Genomic DNA, 21770 nt, shown 5'->3' on the forward strand with positions numbered 1-21770 from the left:
GATAGAAACAAAAAAAGTCCTTTAAGGTATATTGCTTTGCAATAGATTGGCATGTAAAAACGTTTTCTGGTTTTGTGAGCTTTTCAACAAATGTTATTCAGAAGGTTAAGTTTATGTTGCTCATATCAAACTGTCATGCAGTGCAAGGTCTAGTAACTTCAAAGGACGTCTCGCCTCAGAGGATATCAACTTCTTTGGAGATGAATATGTGATTTCTTACTAGAAGGAGCAACTTGTATGTGAAGCTTTCGCTCAAAGATTCGATTGTCATTATTAGTCTGACATTAATTTAAATCGATAGAATTTGTGGACTGTAGACATTTAAAGCTAAAGTCTGTGGAGTACGTTTGAAATATGTGTTTTCTTGAGGATGATAAATTCCAAACTGGGCAAATTTTCTGATAATGCTGAATGTATAGCTTTTGAATGTAAACAATTGGGAAACAATTTTTTTGTTTCAACTTTTCACCGATTTCACGAACGCTCGATAAACCTTTTAAGTGCACTCGCATAAAACACTGTCCACTGCTGCATAGTAAACACATCATGCGCTAATGAAGCGTTTAGGAAATAAATTGTTTGAAGTACCGGAGGGTGAAAAAAGGTGTCCACAGAAACGTTTTCACTCGAGCAAAATTCAATTAAACCACCCAAACAACGCAGCTGTTGGTAGTAGCCATAGTGATCACCATCTGTGGACTGGGGTTTTTATCGTTTCTTCTCTGCGCTCCCAGAAAACAAGCGTCTGGGGTGTGTGTTTGTCGGATACGGATGCAGAACTAAAATGCCACAAACAGCGCGTCAAACGAGAGTATGCATGCAAATATAAAGCGCTACTCAACGTCCGAACCCGAAAAACTAGCAGTCCCATTAATACCCAACTCAAAAACGGGTTCCTCCTCCGTGTGCTGTGCCAAGTCGCCTTATTTTAAACTGAAACAATACTGTACGTTCACTTTTTCTGGACCACCATGTCTGGGGTTTTGTGCTCTCTTCATCCTTTTTTGGGAGGGGGATTTTAATACGAGCAGCTGCAGCTCCGAACAGCAATGCATCAGCATAAATATGTTTCAGCAATCGTCCGCTCGCAGATGTGGCCCACGGAGTAAAGTGCATTGCACCACGGAACCACGCTCCGACGACGACGTGCAAGTGCAGTGTAAACCTGGTTATGACTTTTTTCGCTCACCTCGTGCACGTCTCGTCTTGAGGATCGTCGCGAGAGAAGGTGTAAAAACCTGGAAAAGGCACCCCAAACCCGGAAAAGCTCAATTCTCGTGAATGTTTCATTGCAGCTTGTTTTAACCCGTTCATAAAATAACACTACCGCCGTTACCGGGAGACGTGTGTAAAAAATGTTACAATTTCGTTTCCGACCAGGACTGGAGCAGGTGCTCGAACGTTCCCTGTTTTTGGAGTTTGGAGCTGAGATGGGTGAGATGTGAGTGGGTAACTTTGAAGTTTTGGCTCGAGCTGCTAGAGATGGGTGCCAGCTAGTTGAAGTTTTCTTTCAACATATTAGGTTGGTTGGTTCAAGTTCCTCCCGGTTGGAATGTCTGAAGTTGGTTGTAGAAGTACTTTATCGTTTTGTGTTTTTTTTTCTGTTCTGTTAGCTAGACGTAAAAACACAAGAATAGTTCATGAAGTGGTTTGGAATATTTCAAAGAAACAGCTATTTGTACAACACGCCATTCTTCACTTAGTCGCTTTTGTGAGGAGTTAAACCCCAAATTTCCTTTTTATTGTGAATTCTTGTTTGGCAAACTACAAAATTGCCTTCCGAACTTATTTGACGTAGGATTGTAATTTTGGCTACTTCAAAGGACATCTTTGTAACACTTCTTTACATGAGCAATGTGTTTAATACTTAAAGGAGAGAAACTCCATCTTGAAAATTTCTAAAGTTCAACTTTTCCTGCACCGGGTGGCATATTGCATCAGAAGTGACTTTGATTTATGGGAACAACCACATCTGCAATGAGCAAAATTGTTTGCCTTAAAATTGTGCGCCCTTTGTCGTGCAACAATATTGCGATCGAAGGTGAGAAATGGTCGTACATGGGCACCACGACGGATACGAACCTCTGCAATGCTCGTGTAGACGCAACCCTGCAGCTTGCGTTAATTGAGCCCTAACAAGAAACACCATTAAGAAGCACTTTGTATGTTTGCATGGGTTCAGCACCGACTCACACACTCACACACAAAGCTCCTTTCCTTCGCATCCGGTGAGAAACGCTTACGAATGACAAACCGGCAGCGTCAAACTTGCGACTGCAACATCCGACCCGGCAGCGTCTTCCTTCTTGCTGACAAGTGAACGTGTCGGTGTTTCATCTTGATTCTCGCTCGGGCACCTCGGGCACCGCCCGCCCGCAAGCCATCAGTTGCCAAAGGGGGTGTAGAATAAAGTGCCTGAAAGTGAGTAAAACAATGAATAGTAATATGTTTATGTATGTGCTTTCTTTACAGATCGGTAGTACACGGCCTGTTCCCCGTTCGGCACACGAGTCGGCTACACACCGGTATCTCACGCCCCCAGTAAGAAGGTGAGCACAAGTTTTCCATCATAAAGCACGGACGAGGCTGCGACGGGGGATCGTCGATAGGTAAAGCCTGTGAAAGTTGCAGGCGAAGAATTTAATAGCACAACAGAGCGCGGTGAAGAAATTGTGCATGCGAGCATACGTAATTGGGGTTTCGAGAGCAAACAATGCCACATAAATTGTGCTTCTCATTAAAACTTTGCTCGCATCATGACTACGTAGCTTTAAACTTCATTAGTGCAATTATGGAAGTTTGGCTCGTAGTGTTGAAGCACAACGGATCGGAAGAACGTTGCGGCAAGGTGTCGAAGCCTTTACAAAATAATTTTTCGATCGATTCTGTTGGATCGAACACTTCATTTAAGTGTTTCAACTATCAGTTAAATATATATTTAACTATATATTTTTTTCAATAATGCTTTGAATAATATTCTTTGAATTTCATGAACCTTGAATAATTGGCCAATTTTTTTTTAAATTCAAAGAGAAGTGCTGGAAAGGCATTCCATATCAATTTAAATTAATTGATGCAATAGATGGCCATCAAAACTGTTTGCTTTTATGAGTCCTTAAATTACGATTACGCAAGATTACTGGTACCTTAGCCTTTGATTGAATTTTCCTACAATTTTTAATTGCATTTTATGACTCTTCAACTACTTAAATTATTTTTAGAACGAAGCATGGTTACTGAAAAAACATCTTAATTTTTGTAAATGATTTTTAGGAAAAGTTTTTAAAATTCCCCAGTAGTTTTAAGACTTTTGACTTACGATTCTACCCAAAAAAACAGCTTTTAGAAAGCTCCCTTAAAATTAGAACCATTCCACACAATATCCCACGAGCCGTCAGGAGCAGCAGCTCTCACGTTCACAATCGCCAAAGGTGACATTTGGTGGAAAATTTATAGACGTGATTTATATCATTTCCCCTTAACGGACCACCCAGCCACCCAGGTGTACCGGGGTTGACATAGAGGACACCGGGGACGAGAGCCAATAGCCCGACAACTTGCTTTGTCAGTTCATCATGGTAGAACGTTTGCCACCGTCCGTCGGCAAGGTGCAAATATTTACACGTCCGCTTTCGGGAAACGTCAGTTTGATTATTCATTTCTCACCCGGGAGCAGCTCCTCAGATCTTTGTGACACAAAAGGGACGGGTGAGAAGGAAACAGTTCTTCCGGTTTAACAGTAAGAAAATGTTAAAGTTCTTTTTTAAGTTCAAAAAACGGAAGAAATTCTCCACCACGTGGTGAGGTCTCCAGGAGACTGCTTTCGGTTTTCGTGCCACGATAATCGCTTCTCTGATTTTTTTTTTCGCTGACATTGTCTTTTGTCTGCTTGAAGCCATAAATACATGCAGATATAGAAGAAAAACGAGAGACGGAGAAACGTGTCCGCCAACACCGCCCAATCGGTTTCCATCCTATTGAGAATGGAGCACACGTACCAGCACGAGCAACAAAGAGTAAAAAATAAAAGACGAAGAAATAAAACTAATAAATATGCATGTCTTTCCCGGGTGGTGGTGGGACTACTACTCCCCGGTGATGGAAGAGCCTCACCCGAGGGGGACTTTCCTTTTTTTTCTTTGGTTGAAAAATGAGGTACAAAAATCGGAAGAACTTGCTCGAAGTTTGCGCTCCCGTGGGGAACTGATACTGCTTGGCAAAGGGGCCTTCCGTCTGCTGGAATGGCTCAGACAGAAGCAGTCAAACGAGCTGCCACAATCGGATTTGCAAACGGTAGCTTAAAGGGAGCAAACTGCCTCCAGCCATAAGGATATTGTACGGCTGAGCTTTCGTCCTGCTGGCTCCCGAAGCCTTTGCCGGTGCTCGAACTTTTGTTCGAGCTAAAGACATCCTTTCGGATCCCAGCTAGGTAGGTAGTAGCTTAACCGGGCGTTGTGTTGTGAAAGATAAACATTCGCTCCTCCATCACTAGTTGTACGTCTCTGGCCCATAGTATGAACGAGCGAAGCGCTGTGTGTGCCGAACCGTCCAGGAACCCCATAGGTAGAGTATGGGGGGAAAAATATTTAAATTTCATTCCCCAAAAGCCGTTGCACCCACACGCGGGAGAAGAAGTTTTCAGCCGAGCGTCGTTCTCACCGGCGTGTCAGCTCCGACACGAGTAAGTCTTAATCTTTCGCCTTTCGCTTACGGGCATATTTGTGGTGGTAAATGGTTTTACGGCATACGGGTTCGGCTGTGCTGTTTGATAGTTTCAACACCAACCCACGACCAAACCCCGGGAGCTCTTTTACGCGAGAAACTCTGAGCAGGAGCCGGGCTTCAATGACACTGTTCTACATCACGGATCCCCTCAGCTCGCAGTAGAGCAGTCTGTTTTGTTTCGTTAATTCAATTGTTTTATTATGAAATTCAATTGTTTCCCGAGCTAGTTTGACGTGTGTGTATGTGTGTGCCCTACGGTGCGACGGCGGGAGGGCTTAGATCGTGCAATAGATACCCCAAGCGCGCTCTTGGGTGGCATTTCTATGATCCTCGCCCGGCAAAAGATACAGACACTTCAGGGAGAACGAGAGTGTGGTACGCACCTGAAGCGCTGAGTAGCAGTTGCTTCTGTTCTTCAAACAACATTTTACCATATAACAGCTCAAGGGGGCCTTTGTGCTCTTTTCATTGTCAGAAGGCACACGAGTGTACGTCTCTTATCCGACAAGAGGCAAGCCACGAGTACGCTCGGGAAATGGATACGCCCTGTCGCTCTTGACAGGTACGGGTGTAGCTGTCGATGCCCTATCGACAGACCAACTTCAACGAATCCACCACCATAGAAAGGCACTTCAAACACCCCAAAAGCTTCCCCGCTTTCCACGAGGAATCGGACCGGATGTGTTGTCTACTCAGCCTTCATCTTCTTCGTCTGCTCGCTTCTCGCCACCACTCGGCTCGGATGGTTTCGCTTGTCTCATTATAACCCACAAATTGCACCACCTGTCTGGTTCCGGCTAGGTCTGATGCGTCTAGGGGTCGTCTTCTGAGCACGAAAGCTAGCCGGCCCCGGCAGCTCGCACCGACCAGCAACTCAATCACAGACCTGCATCTTCCCCAGCACTCGGTCTCCTGGCTGCACGGTTTCCTGAAACGATAACAAATCAAATTAAATTTCTTCCACATTCTCCATTACGCCTCAAACCTGGTGAAAGAAGCAGCGTGTTATTTTAGACACCATTAGCATTGTACGCTTGGGGGTCTCCTTCTTCTTCTTGAAGATGGCCGGTGCTGCATCCTGCTACTGCCGCTTGCTTGCTGGCAGCTGCGAGAACATGCAATTCTTGCACCTGTGCCACTGGAGCGTACATAACCGGCCAAACACTGCCCGTAATGCATCGATCTTGCTCCGGGACAGACACACACACACACCATCTGCTTGTCTTTGGCTCTTCCGTGTTTAATTTTGTGCAGCGCCCAACGTCGCTCTTCGCCACAGCGCTTGCAGCAGACGTGATTAGATCAGATCTATGACACTGATTCCGATTAGCCATTCTGCTTCTTGTCGTGCGAACCCTTCAAGGTTCTTGGTTCGTGCGTCTTCAAGCCGGGCGGCATTAGTATTCCTTGCACGGGAGCGTTTGTCTAGTGTCTCTGGGGTTGGGGTTGGGCTGGAGACGGGTTTCCATCAACGCTTTGCTGCAATCGGAGGGTAATTGTTTCATGTTTAAACTAATTTCCGACACCCTTAAGTGGGAGAATCTGCCGGAGATTGGTGACAGAACCGAACAGAGAGCAGAACGTAATGGTGGAGCATATCATTCAGGTCAACGGGCTATCATCGATCTCGGCCCGGAGTACGGACATTATGAGATATAGCGTTCCATTCAAAATTGAATCACATGCAAACCAATTTAAACATATTAGCCGCCTGCTGACTGCAACTGATGTTTAGTTGAGTGGGCTTAACGCTCGGAAAGATTTTATGAATGCGGTGTTAAAAGCTGCTTAAATAAACACATTACGCATATGGCAATGGGTTACTGTTACTTCTGGTGGAAGAGCTTCCAGTGGGCCATATTTTGTTGGCGGGTGAGAACTGCAATTAGAGAGAAACAATTATTAATGATGATTCAATAAATCTAACATTAAGCATTACGAAAGAGAGTTGGCTCTTCACATTATCTCAAGCGCCCTTTTCTGGTTTTTACCAGAACCAATTTTAGAGGTCTTCAATATCCCGAAGGTTCCCACACCGGCCAGAAATTCATTTCCAGATATTAAAAAAAAAAAGATTTATGGCAACTCTTCGTTAAATATATTAGAACAAAGCATTATTTTAAAGTGGGTTTTCGTGAAGATTCTTCTTGAAAACACTTCCTTATCATTTTTTAAAGAGTGCTCTTACATATAGCATCTCAAGTATCACAATAAGTATAAAAGAAGCTATCTCTGCTAGCAAAAACCTTGCAAATATGGGAGTTACCCGAATAAATAAGTCAAGCAGTCCAACTGCCACATTAAAGTATACCTCAAGGACTTGGCCGCGATTCGTTGGTTGATGCTAAATGGCTGGAAATTCTACCGTTCCTCCTTTGCCATCTACGCCCATAAATTAGACGGTACCCAAAGGTGCTTCTCCCGTGCCTTGCCCAGCCGCAGTCGCATACATTGAACGCATTAAAGGTAATTTACAACAAATTTTATTCTCTCTCTCTCTCGGTTTCCAGACGGACGCTAGTGCTTGTGTTAATGTTTCTTTTTTGTTATAGCGCGTCCCTCTGTACACCCGTCACATCCGGCAAAACCCGCCGAGGATGCACAGGAATCTTTCCCCAGGGTGATCGTGGTACGTTGTCGGACCAGCCTGACTCTAACTCTGTGACCGTTGTCCCCTACCTCGTGCCGAGTGCTTGGAGCGGTACATATAATGCAGAACAAAACAAAAAAAGAGCCGGAACCATACTTGCTCCCTAACCGCAAAAGCTGTAAATAATTTATATCAACCACTTTTGCCACGGTCTTTTCACATTTTGCTCCCCGCCGGTTCCGGCCACCGTGCAAACCTCACGGTGGTTTTATTATGTCCCCGAAGTCTCGGTGCAGGATGGGTTTTCTGGTGGGCAGCGTTGTCCCGTGAGGCGTAAGATTGTGGTGTGGCAAAGGTAAGAGTTTAGCCGGTGTGGTTGGTGTTAGAGCTCGTCCTTTTTAGCTCCGGTCGGTATCACTGCTACTTGTTAACCGCAGCTAAGTTGGGTTAGCTGAAGGAAACACCACAGTGATACTAACGATGTTTCAGCCAAGTTTGTGCAACGAGAGGATGCTGCAATTTTGCTGGCAAACACTTAAACTGCACGGAACGGACCGGAGTGGACACATTAGCTGGTTTCACCGTTGGTTGCTTTTTTCATGTGCTTCATACCGATAAGGATGCAATGCTTTAAAAATGATGAGAGTTTTTGTTCCCTCTTGGTGAGCCGAAGTTTTGTAATGTAATGTCCAGTGAGTAGGTGGGGAAAATGATAGCGAAAAGGTGGTGGTAATACATGAGCTTGCTCTGGGAAAACAAGATAGTTTACGGGGTTGAAGTGTTTGCTTTCTTTTTATTCTTATGAGATCCGGAGTAATATAGTGGACAGCCACTTACTTAACAAATTATTTTGTGGAAACTTCGTTATGGCATTAAGAGCTCTTTGCTGAGGAAGAAATATCGGCAGTAATGAAGGTTCTCTTGAAAGTGTTAGTCAACATCATTGTGGAATGCTTGCAATTCATGTACACTTTTCACACAGTAAATGAACTTTTCTACATTATAGAAAACTTCACCAACTGTTTTCGAATTCCCTTACTAAAAATAAAAGGAATACTTACATTAATGACCAGTTTAATGCTTTATTTATAAGACCCAAATCCCGAATGCTACCCCCTTTAAGTCATATATTTTAATCTCTACCGGCTGTGTCGATCGATCATTTCTGGTTCAATAGAAACAGATATAACGTTTCCATCTCAGCGAACCCAGATATGGAACAGTTCCCTTTTCCGAGAACTTCCCATTCAGATCATGGTAAATCTCGATATTTTGCTACCATGTTTGCTCGCTTTTCATTTCCATCTATTCATATGTCATCGGCAGTGAAGGAAGCACCCGGCAAAAAGTCAACCATTTTTCATCTTTACAGATGATGAAGATGATGCAAAACAAAACGAAGAAGAAGAAAAAAAACACGCACACACATTTGAGCAAACCCCATCCCGGAAACGATCAAACCCAGACGATTAGAGTGTTCAAATATCTTTAAAAAAGACATCTTCTGCCTCGTCTTCGGAGGGTGCCCCGTCCATCTTGTCATGTAGCGTGAGGCACGCTAAAAGGGGATTTAGGATGAGAAAAACACACACACACCATGTGAAAGGAAGCATAAGAAAAAGTAATAACGCCACGTAATCATTTCCCTCCGTTTGGGGAACAAGAGAACGTAGAACGTCATAAACGGCCACACGGCGTTTGACTTTCCACACAGCGATTTCCACTTTGCAACAGTCATCATCCTAATCGCCAAAACCGCATGCTTGCTGTGCGCGGGCAAGATCTCGTACGGGGGCTGTGCGGATGCTATTAGTTCGGCCGGATTCGGAACGGCCGCCAGGAAGGAAGTCACAGTGGCTTAATAGGAAGGGATTTGATTCTTTTCTTTTGCACCATGCGCCCCGTTCGGCAGGGTGGGCTGGCTGGTTGAAGGTTGGATTTTTGGTGGTTTTGATGATGCTGTTTACATTTTTTTGTGGTTTTGTGGTGTTGGTTTTTTGTTTTGCTCTTGCCGTAGAGCTAATTTGAATGTAGACAAAAATCCTAGCTTTCTCGGAAAACGTGCATATCATGGTTAGAATAGAATTTCTGCTTGCGAAAACAAATTATTGATTATGATATGGAGCAGAATATTTAAGATCTAATTTTTATCATAAAAAAGCAAATCGAATTTGGCAAAAAAGTAAATGAAAACAGATAATTTTACATGATTTTCAATGTGCAGTGCTACAGTATTTATACTTCAAATAATTAATTTTGAATATTGAACGCGATGTCTGTAAAAATATGGCTGTTATTTTTTAAGCCAGCATACTTCATTAGAAAAACAGAAGAGAAATTAAATAGAGACAATGTTTTCGTTTTTTGAACTTTTGGATATTATTTAGTCCAGATCTCTACCCGAAACCTAATGATTTTCTTCAAAACTTTTCTTTTTAGAGAAAATTGAGAATATTGAATGGGGTCTTCCAGGGCAGCTTCTTCTTTTTTTGTGTTTCAAATCTCGAAAGGTTTTGGCCTAACATATCTGGTTTCGGAAGAGGGGATTTGAACTTCGGTCCTGCCATGAGAAGACCAGTATCGTAATTGCCTCGACCACACAGCCCCTAGGAGCCAGTTGAGAGTGGAGTAAATCTAGAGAGAGATAAACCAAAACTATGAGCTAGATCGCTCTATACCTTGAAGAATAGGATTAGGGCATCTGGCCACTTGTCCAAGAAGCTCTAGTTCAAGATTGAAGGCATGCAAAATTTCTAGCCAGTGTTGTGTCTGTGAGGAATACATAGCCGACATTGCGTCTTTAATTTAATATACTCTCTACTTCCCTCAGCAACAACTTATAGATTTGTTGGCCATTCATCAATCGGAAAGTCTTCTTCAATATTTTTAACCAAAATGGGGGAAAAGCTGATAGTTGAACGAGCTGTTTGCTTATGATTTTTTGTTTTTGAGACAGCTTAAAGCTATGACTTGGGTCATCTCTAAGTGCCGGAAGTCCATTTGAGAAGGATTAATAATACTTAAATTTTGTAGAACGCACCTAGAATGTAAGAACTGTGACAAATTTGCATCAAATTCGAAGTTAACCTTTTGTTTTAAATACAACAACCAAAACATGTGTCTGTTACAAATGCTGGTTATTTGAATAATGAATAAATCGTTGTACTTGCTTAATTTTGAGTTAACAATGGATTTCTGTTAGCAATACGGCCAGGCCGTTCTTTATGAATAAAAAAAAAAATAGATTTCTGTCGTATTTTGAGTCTGATTTCTTCAACAAATACTGTCCAACTGCGAAAAAAATGCAATTAAGAAAATGTTTGCAAAAAGAAGCGTACTATGCCGACCATTTCTTTGCACTCCAAACCCCGTTTACGCGAGAATGAGCTTCAAATAAAACCGTTCCTCAAACAACAATCAAACGAACGCCGCCGTCATGTTCCATGCAATCCATGCTCGCTCCGGCCACTGCAAACAACGGACTCGAGGAGAGCCAGTTAAAAATGCTGCAATCTGCAATCATTCACTCGCAGTAATCGCTTGGGACGATCGACGATAGCTGCTCGACCGCAGGAGGGGTGTGAAAGTGGGTCAGCAAGAAGGAAAGTTTTCCCATTTTCAGAGCGCGTAATTTAAAGCACGCTTGCAAAGAGCAGTATTTGCCTGGTTACCACGAATGCTGGTTTGCAAACAAGCTCAACACCCTCTCCCAAACGCGCGCACTCACACAATGTTGGCCGTCCGGTTGCATACGTTTCCTTTCTTTTATTATGTTTTCCCAACATTTTTCCCTGGCATGCACCACGGGAAGGGTTGCGCATGGGAATGTGAAAAGAAGTTGTACAAATAAAAACTAATAAAAAAGTTTTTTAATTGAAAAGTGATTTTCCACTTGGCTTCGCTGTTCGCTTTTCGCCCCGGCGTCTCCGGGATCGTCCGGCGATCGAAACATAGATCTTTGCCGGACGGAAACTTGTGAATGGGGAGCGAAGTGGTGCTGGAGTGGTGGTTTGACAGTAATTGCAATGCACAGGGAAAAGGAAACATTTTTTAAACCCAAGCACAACCTTCCTGCCCCATTTTCCCGGAAAATGGGAAAGCTCATCCGGAATCAAATGCAGCCGGAGCTGCTGCAGTTAGTTCTGTTGTTCATTTGCCCCTTTTTTTGTGTGTTGTCAGCGATGGGTTTGCAGCACGGTGCAAGGTGCATTTGCCTTCACAACCCACCTTACATCCGGCATCGAGAAGGCGCCAAGTCATGGTTGGCCCGGTTGAAGGCCGGAACGAAACTGCTTGGGAAGGAAATTGTATTTTACACCTCGACCATAACGCCGATCCAACCCACCCTTCACGCCGTCGGTTTGATTCGTGCCCAGGAACAGTTTATGACCGTCCTAGTAACATCATCCTGGCCAGAACTTTTCTTACCCAGTTTTTTTTTTGTGCTTTGAGGTCGGGATCCGTGGCACGGAGTATAATTAAAGTTTAAACGAGTAGAACACGTCAACCTTCGGGAAGGACGTTAATTTAGCGCCTTTGCGCTTGGATGCGTGGTAGGAAGCGGTGAGCACAATCTGAACGCTTATGTGACAAGCGCCACGTCTGTTTGAAATTGTGTGTAATTTTTAACCTAACTTACTGGCCTGAACGTGGTGGGTTGAAGCGCGAGAGAGGGAGAGAGACTTGTTGACTCGACGCGACTTCGCCTGAGGATGACATTTGTTGCGAAAGGAGTATGAAGCTAATATGCTTAGCAAAGATTAACGGAAAGTTTTAATGAAAATTGTGACGTGTGGGACGGTTTTTATTGCGTTTCGTAGGGTAACGTGGTTCTATGTGACTGAAACAGTTTTTTTTGTATTTTAAAGCTTAAAATAGTTTCACAAATAATAGAAAGTCATGGTTCGTTCTTCTTCCTTGGCACTATAACCTTTAAAGTTCGCGGGCGGTCATGTATGGTTCCGTGTGACTTGATTTAACCCGTAACTAGATAGCTTGTCTTCCGAACAGGGTTAAGTAAAAGGTAAAAGGTTAGAAAAAACTCTGCTAAAGGAACTTTCTTTAAATATTATTAGCTATGCCGATGGCAGAGGCAATAAGCGCACTGGTCTTCACACGACAAGACCTGGGTTCAAATCCCGTCAACCTAGCGAGGGGTAAAATTAAGTCACAGAACGCCTGTAATGGTGGGCCGATACCTGTCGAGGTTGAAGAGCCAAGGAAGGAAAGAATAATGTTTAAATTTATTTCTGCGATTTAATACCAGCCTATTGAAATACGGCATATTTTTTTGAGGGTACATAGTTCGTTGTTGAAAAGGTTTTCTCTTATTATTGAGAAGCTCACAAAAAATTGTACATGGTTCAAGAATCTGATACAAAATATCTGATATCCTAAGCCTTTCTTACTGTCTTGCAGAACTTATCCGTTATAAAGTAGTGAATTTAAAGCTCCTAAAATTATTCTACAGTTTTTGAACACAAAATGAAGGAAGAGATGATTTGATGTTTTTTCTTATCGTTATAAAATTTATTTTATAGAGTACCTTCCTGCTTAAGACTGGGACAAATGAAGCCTTACACCATGCTGGATGAAATTGGAATTTATAACAAAATAATGATGATTTAGTAAAAAAAAAAATCATAATCATTTTCAGTTACTGCACTACATAATACTATCAATTTTTACACAACGAAAACAACGTTCATGCTGGATGTAGCAATTTTCCTTCAAGACCCAAGATGCTCTTGCAGCTACTTGGAATGTAATAAAACAACACTCCGGCAAGCAAGCGCACAACAGCAAAAAGCCTCCAAAAAACCCACCACTATGCCACCGACGGTGTGGTTTTGTGTAAAGAATTTTAATCAAAAAGTCCAGTGGAAAAGCTCCGTAACCACCGAATCCCACCACTCCGGAACGATACCCACCCCTTTTCAGAAGCACTTTTCAATTGGCACAAATAAACAAACGAGCGAACGAACGAAATCCAAAAAAATCCCAAAAAGCAGAAAAGGGTTCATGCACCACCGGCCGGTTTTGGCGAAATAAAGCATCGCATTTGACGCGTTCGGTTGTCGCCGTTAAATTCGCCATCCATCGCGCCGGCGAACCCGAACGCTCCGAGCAAATGGGTGACAAAATGCGCTGAGGCGAAAAATAAAGAAAACCCTATGTGTGCCGAAATAATAATACCAGTGGAAGTAAAAAAAAAGGAAAGCCATCGTGATGGTGTTGGAAATAAAATGTCCGTCTGTTAGGTGCTGCTGGTACCGCTGAAAAGTGTGAAGGAAAAACAAATAAATAAATAAATCCAACTCGAAGGCATTTTCGCAAACCAACCGACCAAACGGAAGAAGTGTTCACTTCCTCAAACCGAAGATTTTTTTTCCCCCTTTCTTTTCCTCACACTCCAAAAATTCCACCCGATACGTCACCCTCGGTCAATGTTTGGTCGTACCAATTGGAGCTAAAGAAAAAACGGAAGGAAAAAATAAATAAATAAAAATAAAATAACAAAACGCAGCAAAGGAGGTGGAAAAATAAACTTTTACCCAAGCATTCCATACGGTCAGCAGCAGCAGGGCGGTCGGTCTTCCGCAACGACCAGCATAGCAATTGGCTGCAATGGCTGTCGAGTGCTGTTCTTCGTTCGATGAAAATTAAAATTGTTTAGATTTTTCCCTACCTTCCCAAAACATTCCTTCGCTTTGGCCCGGCCAGCAAATTCAATTCTGATTCCTGCACGGTGATACTGGGTTGTGCTTGTTGTGCGCCAACACAGCTACAAAAAAGTCTTTGAAAGCACTTCCGATTTCCCCTAGTCCACACGCCATCGACTAGAAGCGGGAAAAGAAAGTCGATACAATTTTCAGTTTGGTATTTAGGAAACAATTGAAATTCGTTAAGATCAAATCGACGAAGGTAGCTTAAGCGGAGCTTAAAGGCGAGTTGTTGAGAGAATGATAAAACTTACTGTCTGGAAAAGAATTTCAGAGGAAAATGTTTGCCTTGGACTACTTGACGCTTTTATCTTCATGATTGGGCTTTTAATTCATAGATTCTTTCCTTTAAAGTCTCTCGAACGGAAGATGTATCGCTTTTCTTAGGGGGTTTTTCCATAGTTTTCTTCTTTTCATTTAAAAAAGCCGTGCACACAGAAGCGAAGCTTTAAATAATTGAACATGATTAAAAACTACCCTAATTGGAGCTTTCGTCTAGAATCGAATAGAACCGGCCACCTTATGATTGTAGCGCGCTTGCTCTAGAAACATTGCTTCTGCCAGGACCGCCTCGAAGAAGACATTTTGCTCGACCGTTTAATTATTCATGGTAATGAAGAGCACATAATTCCTGCTTATCAGCCAGTCGCGCTATACCGTCGCTCGGGTCGAAAGACGGATTTTCCTCAAGACGAAAGGTTCGGGTCACGTGCTGTTAAATTTTAATACTAACCCTCGTTTTCTTGTGCAACGCCATCGGCAACAACCTCGCAGGTGCAAGTGTTGATTCATGTATCATTTCCACCGTAAAAGGTGCTTCTTAATCTTAATCCACACCGTTTCTATCCGTTCTGAGCCGATCGAACTTTAAGGGACAGAAAGGGAGAAAAAAAAACTCTTATCATGAATTCCTGCAACCCTCCCGATCGACATCATTCGGTGGTTTTGGGGCCACCGACTGTGGTCAGGACATGTATTTTAAATGATTCTACCATCCTTCCCCGACTGTACCGGCAAGTGTTTGCGGTAGTGGTTAAACTTTACCTCGTTGTACATCGCTAGTTCGTCAAGGAACTCCCGTGCTTGTGTTCTACCGCCCGCAAAACAACAACTTCACCCTTCGAGCTATCGGATTCATCGATTCGACGATTTAAAACCACCCGAAAAACGGGTAGCAAAACAGCTTTACCCGAAACCCCGCATGTGTACGAATTATGCATCAAACTGGTCCTGTCCTCACGGCGGAAATGCTGGCAGCACACTTGTTTTTGGCGATTAAAATGGAACCAATAACTTAAACATCAGCTCCGATCCTTGATGAAAACTTTGGAGCACAACCATCACCACCACCACCACCGAACCACTCGACGTTAATTTAATTTTCAATAATTGATTAACCGGATGAGCGATGAGTTTTAATGGCATTTCCAAGTACCGGGCGTACCGGGAGGCACTGCGAAACTTTGGATTTTCTCGGTTGCTGCGAAGGCGACCGACCGTCACTGCTTTAGTAATGAAAGTGTAGGAATTTATGCTTTTTCGAAGCTGGGAGCGATACTTGATCAAAGATTTATGCACTGTTAGTATGAAGATTAATTACTGATACAAAATAACGATTGGTTGGGCTGTTTGGCGTTTGATTGATGTAAGAGTGTGCTTCACAATTTGCCGTAAAATTTTATCCATGATTGACTTTATGTTGGCTATGAAGGCAAAGTTTGTAGCAATAAATCGATTTCGTCTTCTTCCGTGGCAGTAGTGCCTCGAAAGGTCTCGGACTGATATTACGAAAATTCAGTGACTTGTTGAACAACTTTAACTAACTGTTTCCAAAAATCAAAAATTCATCGTTAATTTATTATTATTGCAAAGTTATACGAACGCTTTTTTTAATAATAAAATGCGAAATAAATGATTCAACATAAGTTAACTGTTTGATCATCTATGGAAAATATCCTTCTTAAAGAAATTTAAATGGTTTCAAATGTTTCCATAAATACAAGTAAAATTGGACAGAGTCAAGGAAACCAAGTAGGTATTTTTATCATGTATAAAAAGTGTTACAAAGGTCTCTTTCAAGTTCTTGTATCCTAGGACTGTTATCGGACTGTTAATTCGTTCGATCAAGATGTAAATTAAAAGACAAACAAACGCTTGTTATTACCTGACTTTTGAATGTAACTTACAGCTTATTAAGCAAACAAAAAGCAGTCTTACAAACACACATCGGGCCAACACCACAAACATCCACACGATCTCATAACTGCCATCAGCACGATTCTGCTTGCCCGTAAAATGTCGCGAAAAGACACAGACAGCAGCGGATGCTAATGATGACATTTCCAAGGGAATGAACTGTCACGCAGTCGACTTCACTCCGACTCGCGACCGGAAAGCATAATAGACTCACACACACACGCACACACACACACACTTAATTTATGCACTCCAATTATCAACGGCATAAATTACCATCGGTAACACACAAGCCCCATGTTGGTTGGGAACCAGTTGCACCGAAAGCATTCGCCACGTACTCTCGCATTTTCCGGTCTCTCTCATTCTGTGTGGCCGCACTGGCCGGATATTGGAAGAAGCCAACGGTTGGCTGGCACGCTTTGCGCTCTCGCATCCCGGTTTTGCGATGAAACGCTCATGCATATTTACTTACTCATTAAACTAATTGAAACTAATCTCGCACGGTTCAGTGAGTGCAAATGAAAAATTTCCCATACAAACAGCGTGGCAGCCGATGCGACTTGCGTGGGAAAATCCTAATGCTAATGCTGTGACAACAAACTACCACAGCTCGCAGAAGTTGAGCAATGTGAGTGAGGAAAAGCAGCAAACAGAGAGGGAAAAAAATCACAAACAACCACCGTACGACAGCCACACTCTGTAATCAGGATTTCCCGCTGGGAAGCTGGACCGTTTGGCCAGACCCCCGCTTGGGTTGGTTGTTTGGTGTGTTTATGGTTTATGTTTGCTTCCGCAGCGGGGAAGTTTCCACGACTCGCCGCCCAGACACTTTCTCGTTAGTGTTTATGCGTTTGGGGTTTGGGGTAAAAAGGCATTAAAATACACACACACACACACAAAGGAACAACAACCACTAACACAGCAAAGGAGCAGTTTGTGCATTCGAGCTCCGATCACCGGAAGGACACGCCACTATGGCTCTGTTTCTGTTAGCTTCAATTTGCTTCAAGAAGATGAAGAAAACGATGGGGAGCGAAATCCAAAAAAAAGAAAAAGAAAAGCGGATATGAAAAAAGGATGCCTCCTGTTTGGGGGTGGACACCAGCCTGTGTGATGACAGGTCCACTCTCAGCATGCATTCAACAGCTTTCGCACTCAAAGTTTAACCAAAGCAACAACAAAAAAGACCTTCTCTACCACTGTCTGTATGTGTGTAGTTAAGCATTTCTGTCCGTGAATAATTAAAGCACAAAAAGCACACAACAAGACAAATCCATTATGGTACAAATGTGCTACGCGTACGCTAATGTTTCACCTTTACTTTTGCTTTAACTCTTTTGTATCTTGTCACCACAATAAATTTTTGCACACACTCACAGAAACGATGTCATTACACTTCCACGATCGAGCAGACTTGATTTGCAACTGTTGCTGTGAAGTGTGCCGGACGCGGCTGGCGATGTAAGAAAAAAAAACTGTCCTTCATCAGCATTAACATGTCTTTATTGGCTCAAATATCACCGTCAGTTACGGGCAGCGCTTGAGTGTCGGCGTAAGTGACCGGGTGGGAATGTGCTGATGTAGATGCGTTTGAGCTGCTGTTTACTTTAACTTATGTTTCATTGTGTCTTTAGCGAAGAATAAAATTGTGTTGAATAGTGTGGTGGATATTTAAATAGATTTTTTTTATTTCGTATTTTGCTCAGTTGCAAAAACAATTAAAACAAACTTCTTATGCAATGGTGAGACAAGATTAAAGTCCAGCAAAATGAAAGTCGTTTGATGTTTATTTTACCAATGAGCATAAAAGGAATTTGGATGGATCAGAATCGGTCTCTGAATCGACTGAAAAACAAATATGCTACAGAGATAATAAAATTGAAGTAAAAATTCATACCTTGCTCATTGATGGACAGATTTAACCATGTTTTAAGGTTTAATTTTAAATTTTGAGGAAAATGGTCGCTTTTGAGGAAATTATATGATCTTCGAAAACTCATCCCAATCGCTGTCAAAGCTACTTACTGTATGATGCAGAATTTATGGAGAAAGGAGAATCAATCGAGAACTATTTGAAAGTGACATCAAGGTTTGCAAAACAGGTATCTGACGAGCGATCACGAGCTATTCAAATCATTTTTGAGACAGATGGAAATGATATGGTATCAACTAATTCCTTATCTGTAATTTTATTAAAATTAAAAAATAACTGCGGTATCAGTTTCGTCGCTTTGGCTTGAATATTTTTTGAGAGATTATATTAAACGATGGCTTTATTTATATGAAAATGCTGTTCTCTTTAAAATTCAGAACAGTGATACAATCAATTAAATTCGTCCAACTCTTCAATTGATTACCGCTGATAAACTTTGTTGAATAGAATACACTTCGAGGGAATGCAAATTTAATCCTACCTCGGTTATAGAGACACGAACGGTTAAATTGTACAAAATTAAATTAAAAAACCAAGAGGTGCATTTATAAATGAATTCGATGTTATTTTCTTTTAATTTCAGATTTCCACAGCATTCGAAGCATAACCTAGCAAATAGTCATCCCCGTTCGACACAAGTAAGTATTAAAAATACTCCATTAGTTTAAAGCAAGAAGTAAGTCCCACAGATATTGAAAGACAAATTGATTTGATGAGTTGGTCCAACGCCACAGAAAAGAAAAGAAATGAAACTTTTCGGATCTCAATTAAAGGTTCCCGTGTCGGGATATCACCGAAATAAATTCCACTGACTCCAACACAAGGAAAAAAACTCAATACTGTGAAGATAAACCACAACATGATCCTTGACCATCGCCCGCACCGTGGTTTGCAAATTAATCAGCTGACAAAATACGCTGCTCAAATAAAAGCTTTCATCAGCATCATCATCATTCATACCTGATTGGTGTGTTTGTTAACTTTTATTCATCCCAAAAAATGGGGGAAAAACGTAGCATAAAAATGCAATCCTCACATTCATGCAGCCGAACGATTGCATTATTAAGTGTGGACTCTGAGTGTGCCTCTGTGCGTGTGCGTGTGTCTCGGAGGTTCGCAAGTTATTATGAGTCTTATTTCCGTGTCTCGTTTCTCATTAACGGGAAAAACTTCATAATGGCATTATTCGGGAACCTGTCCAGTGTCTGTCTGACGGGTGGCGGCATACGGAAGGCTCTGGGAAGGGGTGGTGTTGCATGGAACACTGAACTAATTATGAAATCAGTGACAATATCCCATTACCGGCAGCGGCCAGAGACCTGCTTTTTTTGTTTTTGTTTTTGCTGGATAGGAATGAATGTGTGTGTGCGTGTGCTGTTGCATTATTCATGCCCTAGAAATGAATGGAGAAGCGAGCCGGAGGAGCAGGAACACCGTGAGCTTGTGCACGGTGGGCAACGTGTTGAAAGGTTCCATATGCCCGTTGGAGCTGGAGAGCCGACTGACACCGGATGAGGAATTAATTATTGGCCGCATATTGATCGGTGGCCGTTGGATTGTGTTCCACACCACACCAATGAGACGGTTCTGTTCCGGATCCGGATTCATCAAGCAAAGAGAGAGAGAGAGAGAGAGAGAGAGAGAGAGAGCGAGAGAAAGAAAAAACTGCTGACACAGTCATTTTTGGGCAGAATCCCATTTAGTCCAGACAATCAATGCTTTTTTCCCCAAAGTTCTGAAAGAACCAAGCTGCTTGAATCATCTGCCAGCTGTTGCAGTACCAGCTTCAAACTCTCGGTGAAAACCTCAGCAAAACGATGCAGTTTTTCGGACGACTCGAGCCACGAGAACACAACCCAACAAACAGTTTGCAAAGGGACGGATGCGCTCTCTAACGTTCAGCATTTTATTATCACACACTCACGCACACATCAAAACATCAGCTGCATCGCAGCATTCCGCAGACTGGGTCGCTTCCTTCAGCTCGCAGCAACTCATTCGTCAGCTTCCGTTTCGGCCTGATCGAACGCTCGGTATCCTCCGTGCTGGTGGCCACCGTACTGATGTTCACCATGGCCGTGGGCTGGCACACAGGGCACGTGCGCTACGTGAGGCGAGCAGGACACGAGCAGGTTCGCGCCACACGGCACATGGCCTCCCTTGCCGCCATGATAACCGCCACCGTGATGCATCGGGTGGGCCGGGGCGTGATGGTAGACCGGGGCAGGTTTCGGTGCTGGTTTCGGGTGCGGTGCATAACCACCGTACTGGGCCATACAGCCGAGCACACACACGGACAGCAGGACGACTGCGATGGACTGCATGATCACGGACACGGAGGGTGGGTTATTGAGTTGTTTTCTCAAGCTGACTACTACCGGGCGGCCTAACCGGATGCGGAATACTACTTGATGTGGTGTTCGAAACGTGGCGTCACTATTTATAGGCCGATTTTCGCCACCAGCAAAACGCCTACGCATGACGTTTAATCGGGCTTCCATCGAGCGACGTTTAATTGATTGTGATTTTCAACGAATCGATTCCTTTTTTTGGCGAGTTTTTGGATATTTTTTGTCTGCGTTTTTCATACAAAAACCAACCCCTTGGGGCTTACGCTTGTGGTGGAGGGAAAATGCTTCGACTTAACACCGATTTAGCAACTCGCGCTGAAGACGACAACAACAACAGCCATCAGGACGGGCACCGCCAAATTCAAAACATTTCGATTTCCAATACGCATGCCACGCATGTGTTTTTTTGAAGGCAACTCGCAAACTCCTATCATCAATCAAGCATTTATGGGTAGTTGTCACGAAAAAACGGCCCGCCGTACATTGACCACTTTATGACCGGGGGGAAGGAGGTGATTATGATTGTGCCATACGCATTCGTTTCGCTTCGTCTGCAAACACTTGCACTTTTGCGGGGGATGGGCGCGCCAGAGTCTTTGGTTTTTGGCAACGCGGAGTGTAAATTGATTCACCATTCGATATTTATGACCCGGTATCGATGGTCATCGTTTCGGGACGCTCAAAAGTGGGGTTCGGTAAATTTGAATCAGTACTTTGCACGGAATGTGCAGCGGACAGAAAATTATGAATCGTTTTGAAGCTTGGCGAATTTTTTTTTGCTGTTTATTTGCTCATTTAAGTCAATTAAGTCAACAGCCTACACGAATTGTAGCGATAAGCCCCGGACTTTTACGGAAAGTAGAAGGTAGTTGAGTTTGTGGTTTTTTGGCTGTTTTGGATACCATTTCGTTATTGAAATATTTCAGAGAATTTAACTTTAGGTCAACTATTTAACAGATAAATTTAAATAAATAAATGCAAGGGATAAATGAATGATACAATCTTGTAATTACTTAACCTTCTAGAGTCTTTGCCTACTTTGAAATAGAAAATCCTACGACACCTTACGGTTTGCTTTTACAGCTTGGTTTCTATGGGTTTTCAAACATTTTTCAATAAATTAGGTGTTGTAACATTTTAGTTTTATTTAACAAAGCAAAAGAGCCCAAGAACGGCCGATGATTTGTTTGAACAGGGTTTAAATTTTGAAAATTAAATAGCTCAATATTTGCTATTTTATGCTTACAGTT

General features: G+C 42.7%; 1 protein-coding gene and 1 long non-coding RNA gene across 15 annotated transcripts; both read right to left on the reverse strand.

The window, feature by feature from the left end:
* Positions 1–1703: 1703 nt before the first annotated feature.
* Positions 1704–17880, reverse strand: LOC118512219. Of its 14 annotated transcripts, XR_004906269.1 has the most exons (5): positions 17552–17880; positions 13870–14154; positions 2202–13784; positions 2083–2132; positions 1704–1972 (listed from the first exon to the last, which is right to left on the reverse strand). It is a non-coding gene; the product is annotated as an uncharacterized LOC118512219 (long non-coding RNA). The 14 variants fall into 14 exon arrangements; XR_004906257.1 differs by having other exon boundaries at positions 1704–2415; positions 2484–13784; XR_004906262.1 differs by having other exon boundaries at positions 1704–2132.
* Positions 17881–20036: 2156 nt separating this feature from the next.
* LOC118512218 (vitelline membrane protein 15a-1-like) lies at positions 20037–21536 on the reverse strand. Its single transcript, XM_036056334.1, has one exon. The coding sequence runs from the start codon at positions 20668–20670 to the stop codon at positions 20164–20166; it is 507 nt and encodes a 168-aa protein (XP_035912227.1). The 5' UTR covers positions 20671–21536; the 3' UTR covers positions 20037–20163.
* Positions 21537–21770: the final 234 nt, after the last annotated feature.

Source organism: Anopheles stephensi, chromosome 3 (assembly GCF_013141755.1).
Source record: "Anopheles stephensi strain Indian chromosome 3, UCI_ANSTEP_V1.0, whole genome shotgun sequence".
Lineage (NCBI taxonomy): Eukaryota > Metazoa > Arthropoda > Insecta > Diptera > Culicidae > Anopheles > Anopheles stephensi.

Bases quoted from the DNA above. Each gene is read 5' to 3' on its own strand.
- LOC118512218 (XM_036056334.1), bottom strand. From the start codon at position 20,670: ATGGAAGCCCGATTAAACGTCATGCGTAGGCGTTTTGCTGGTGGCGAA.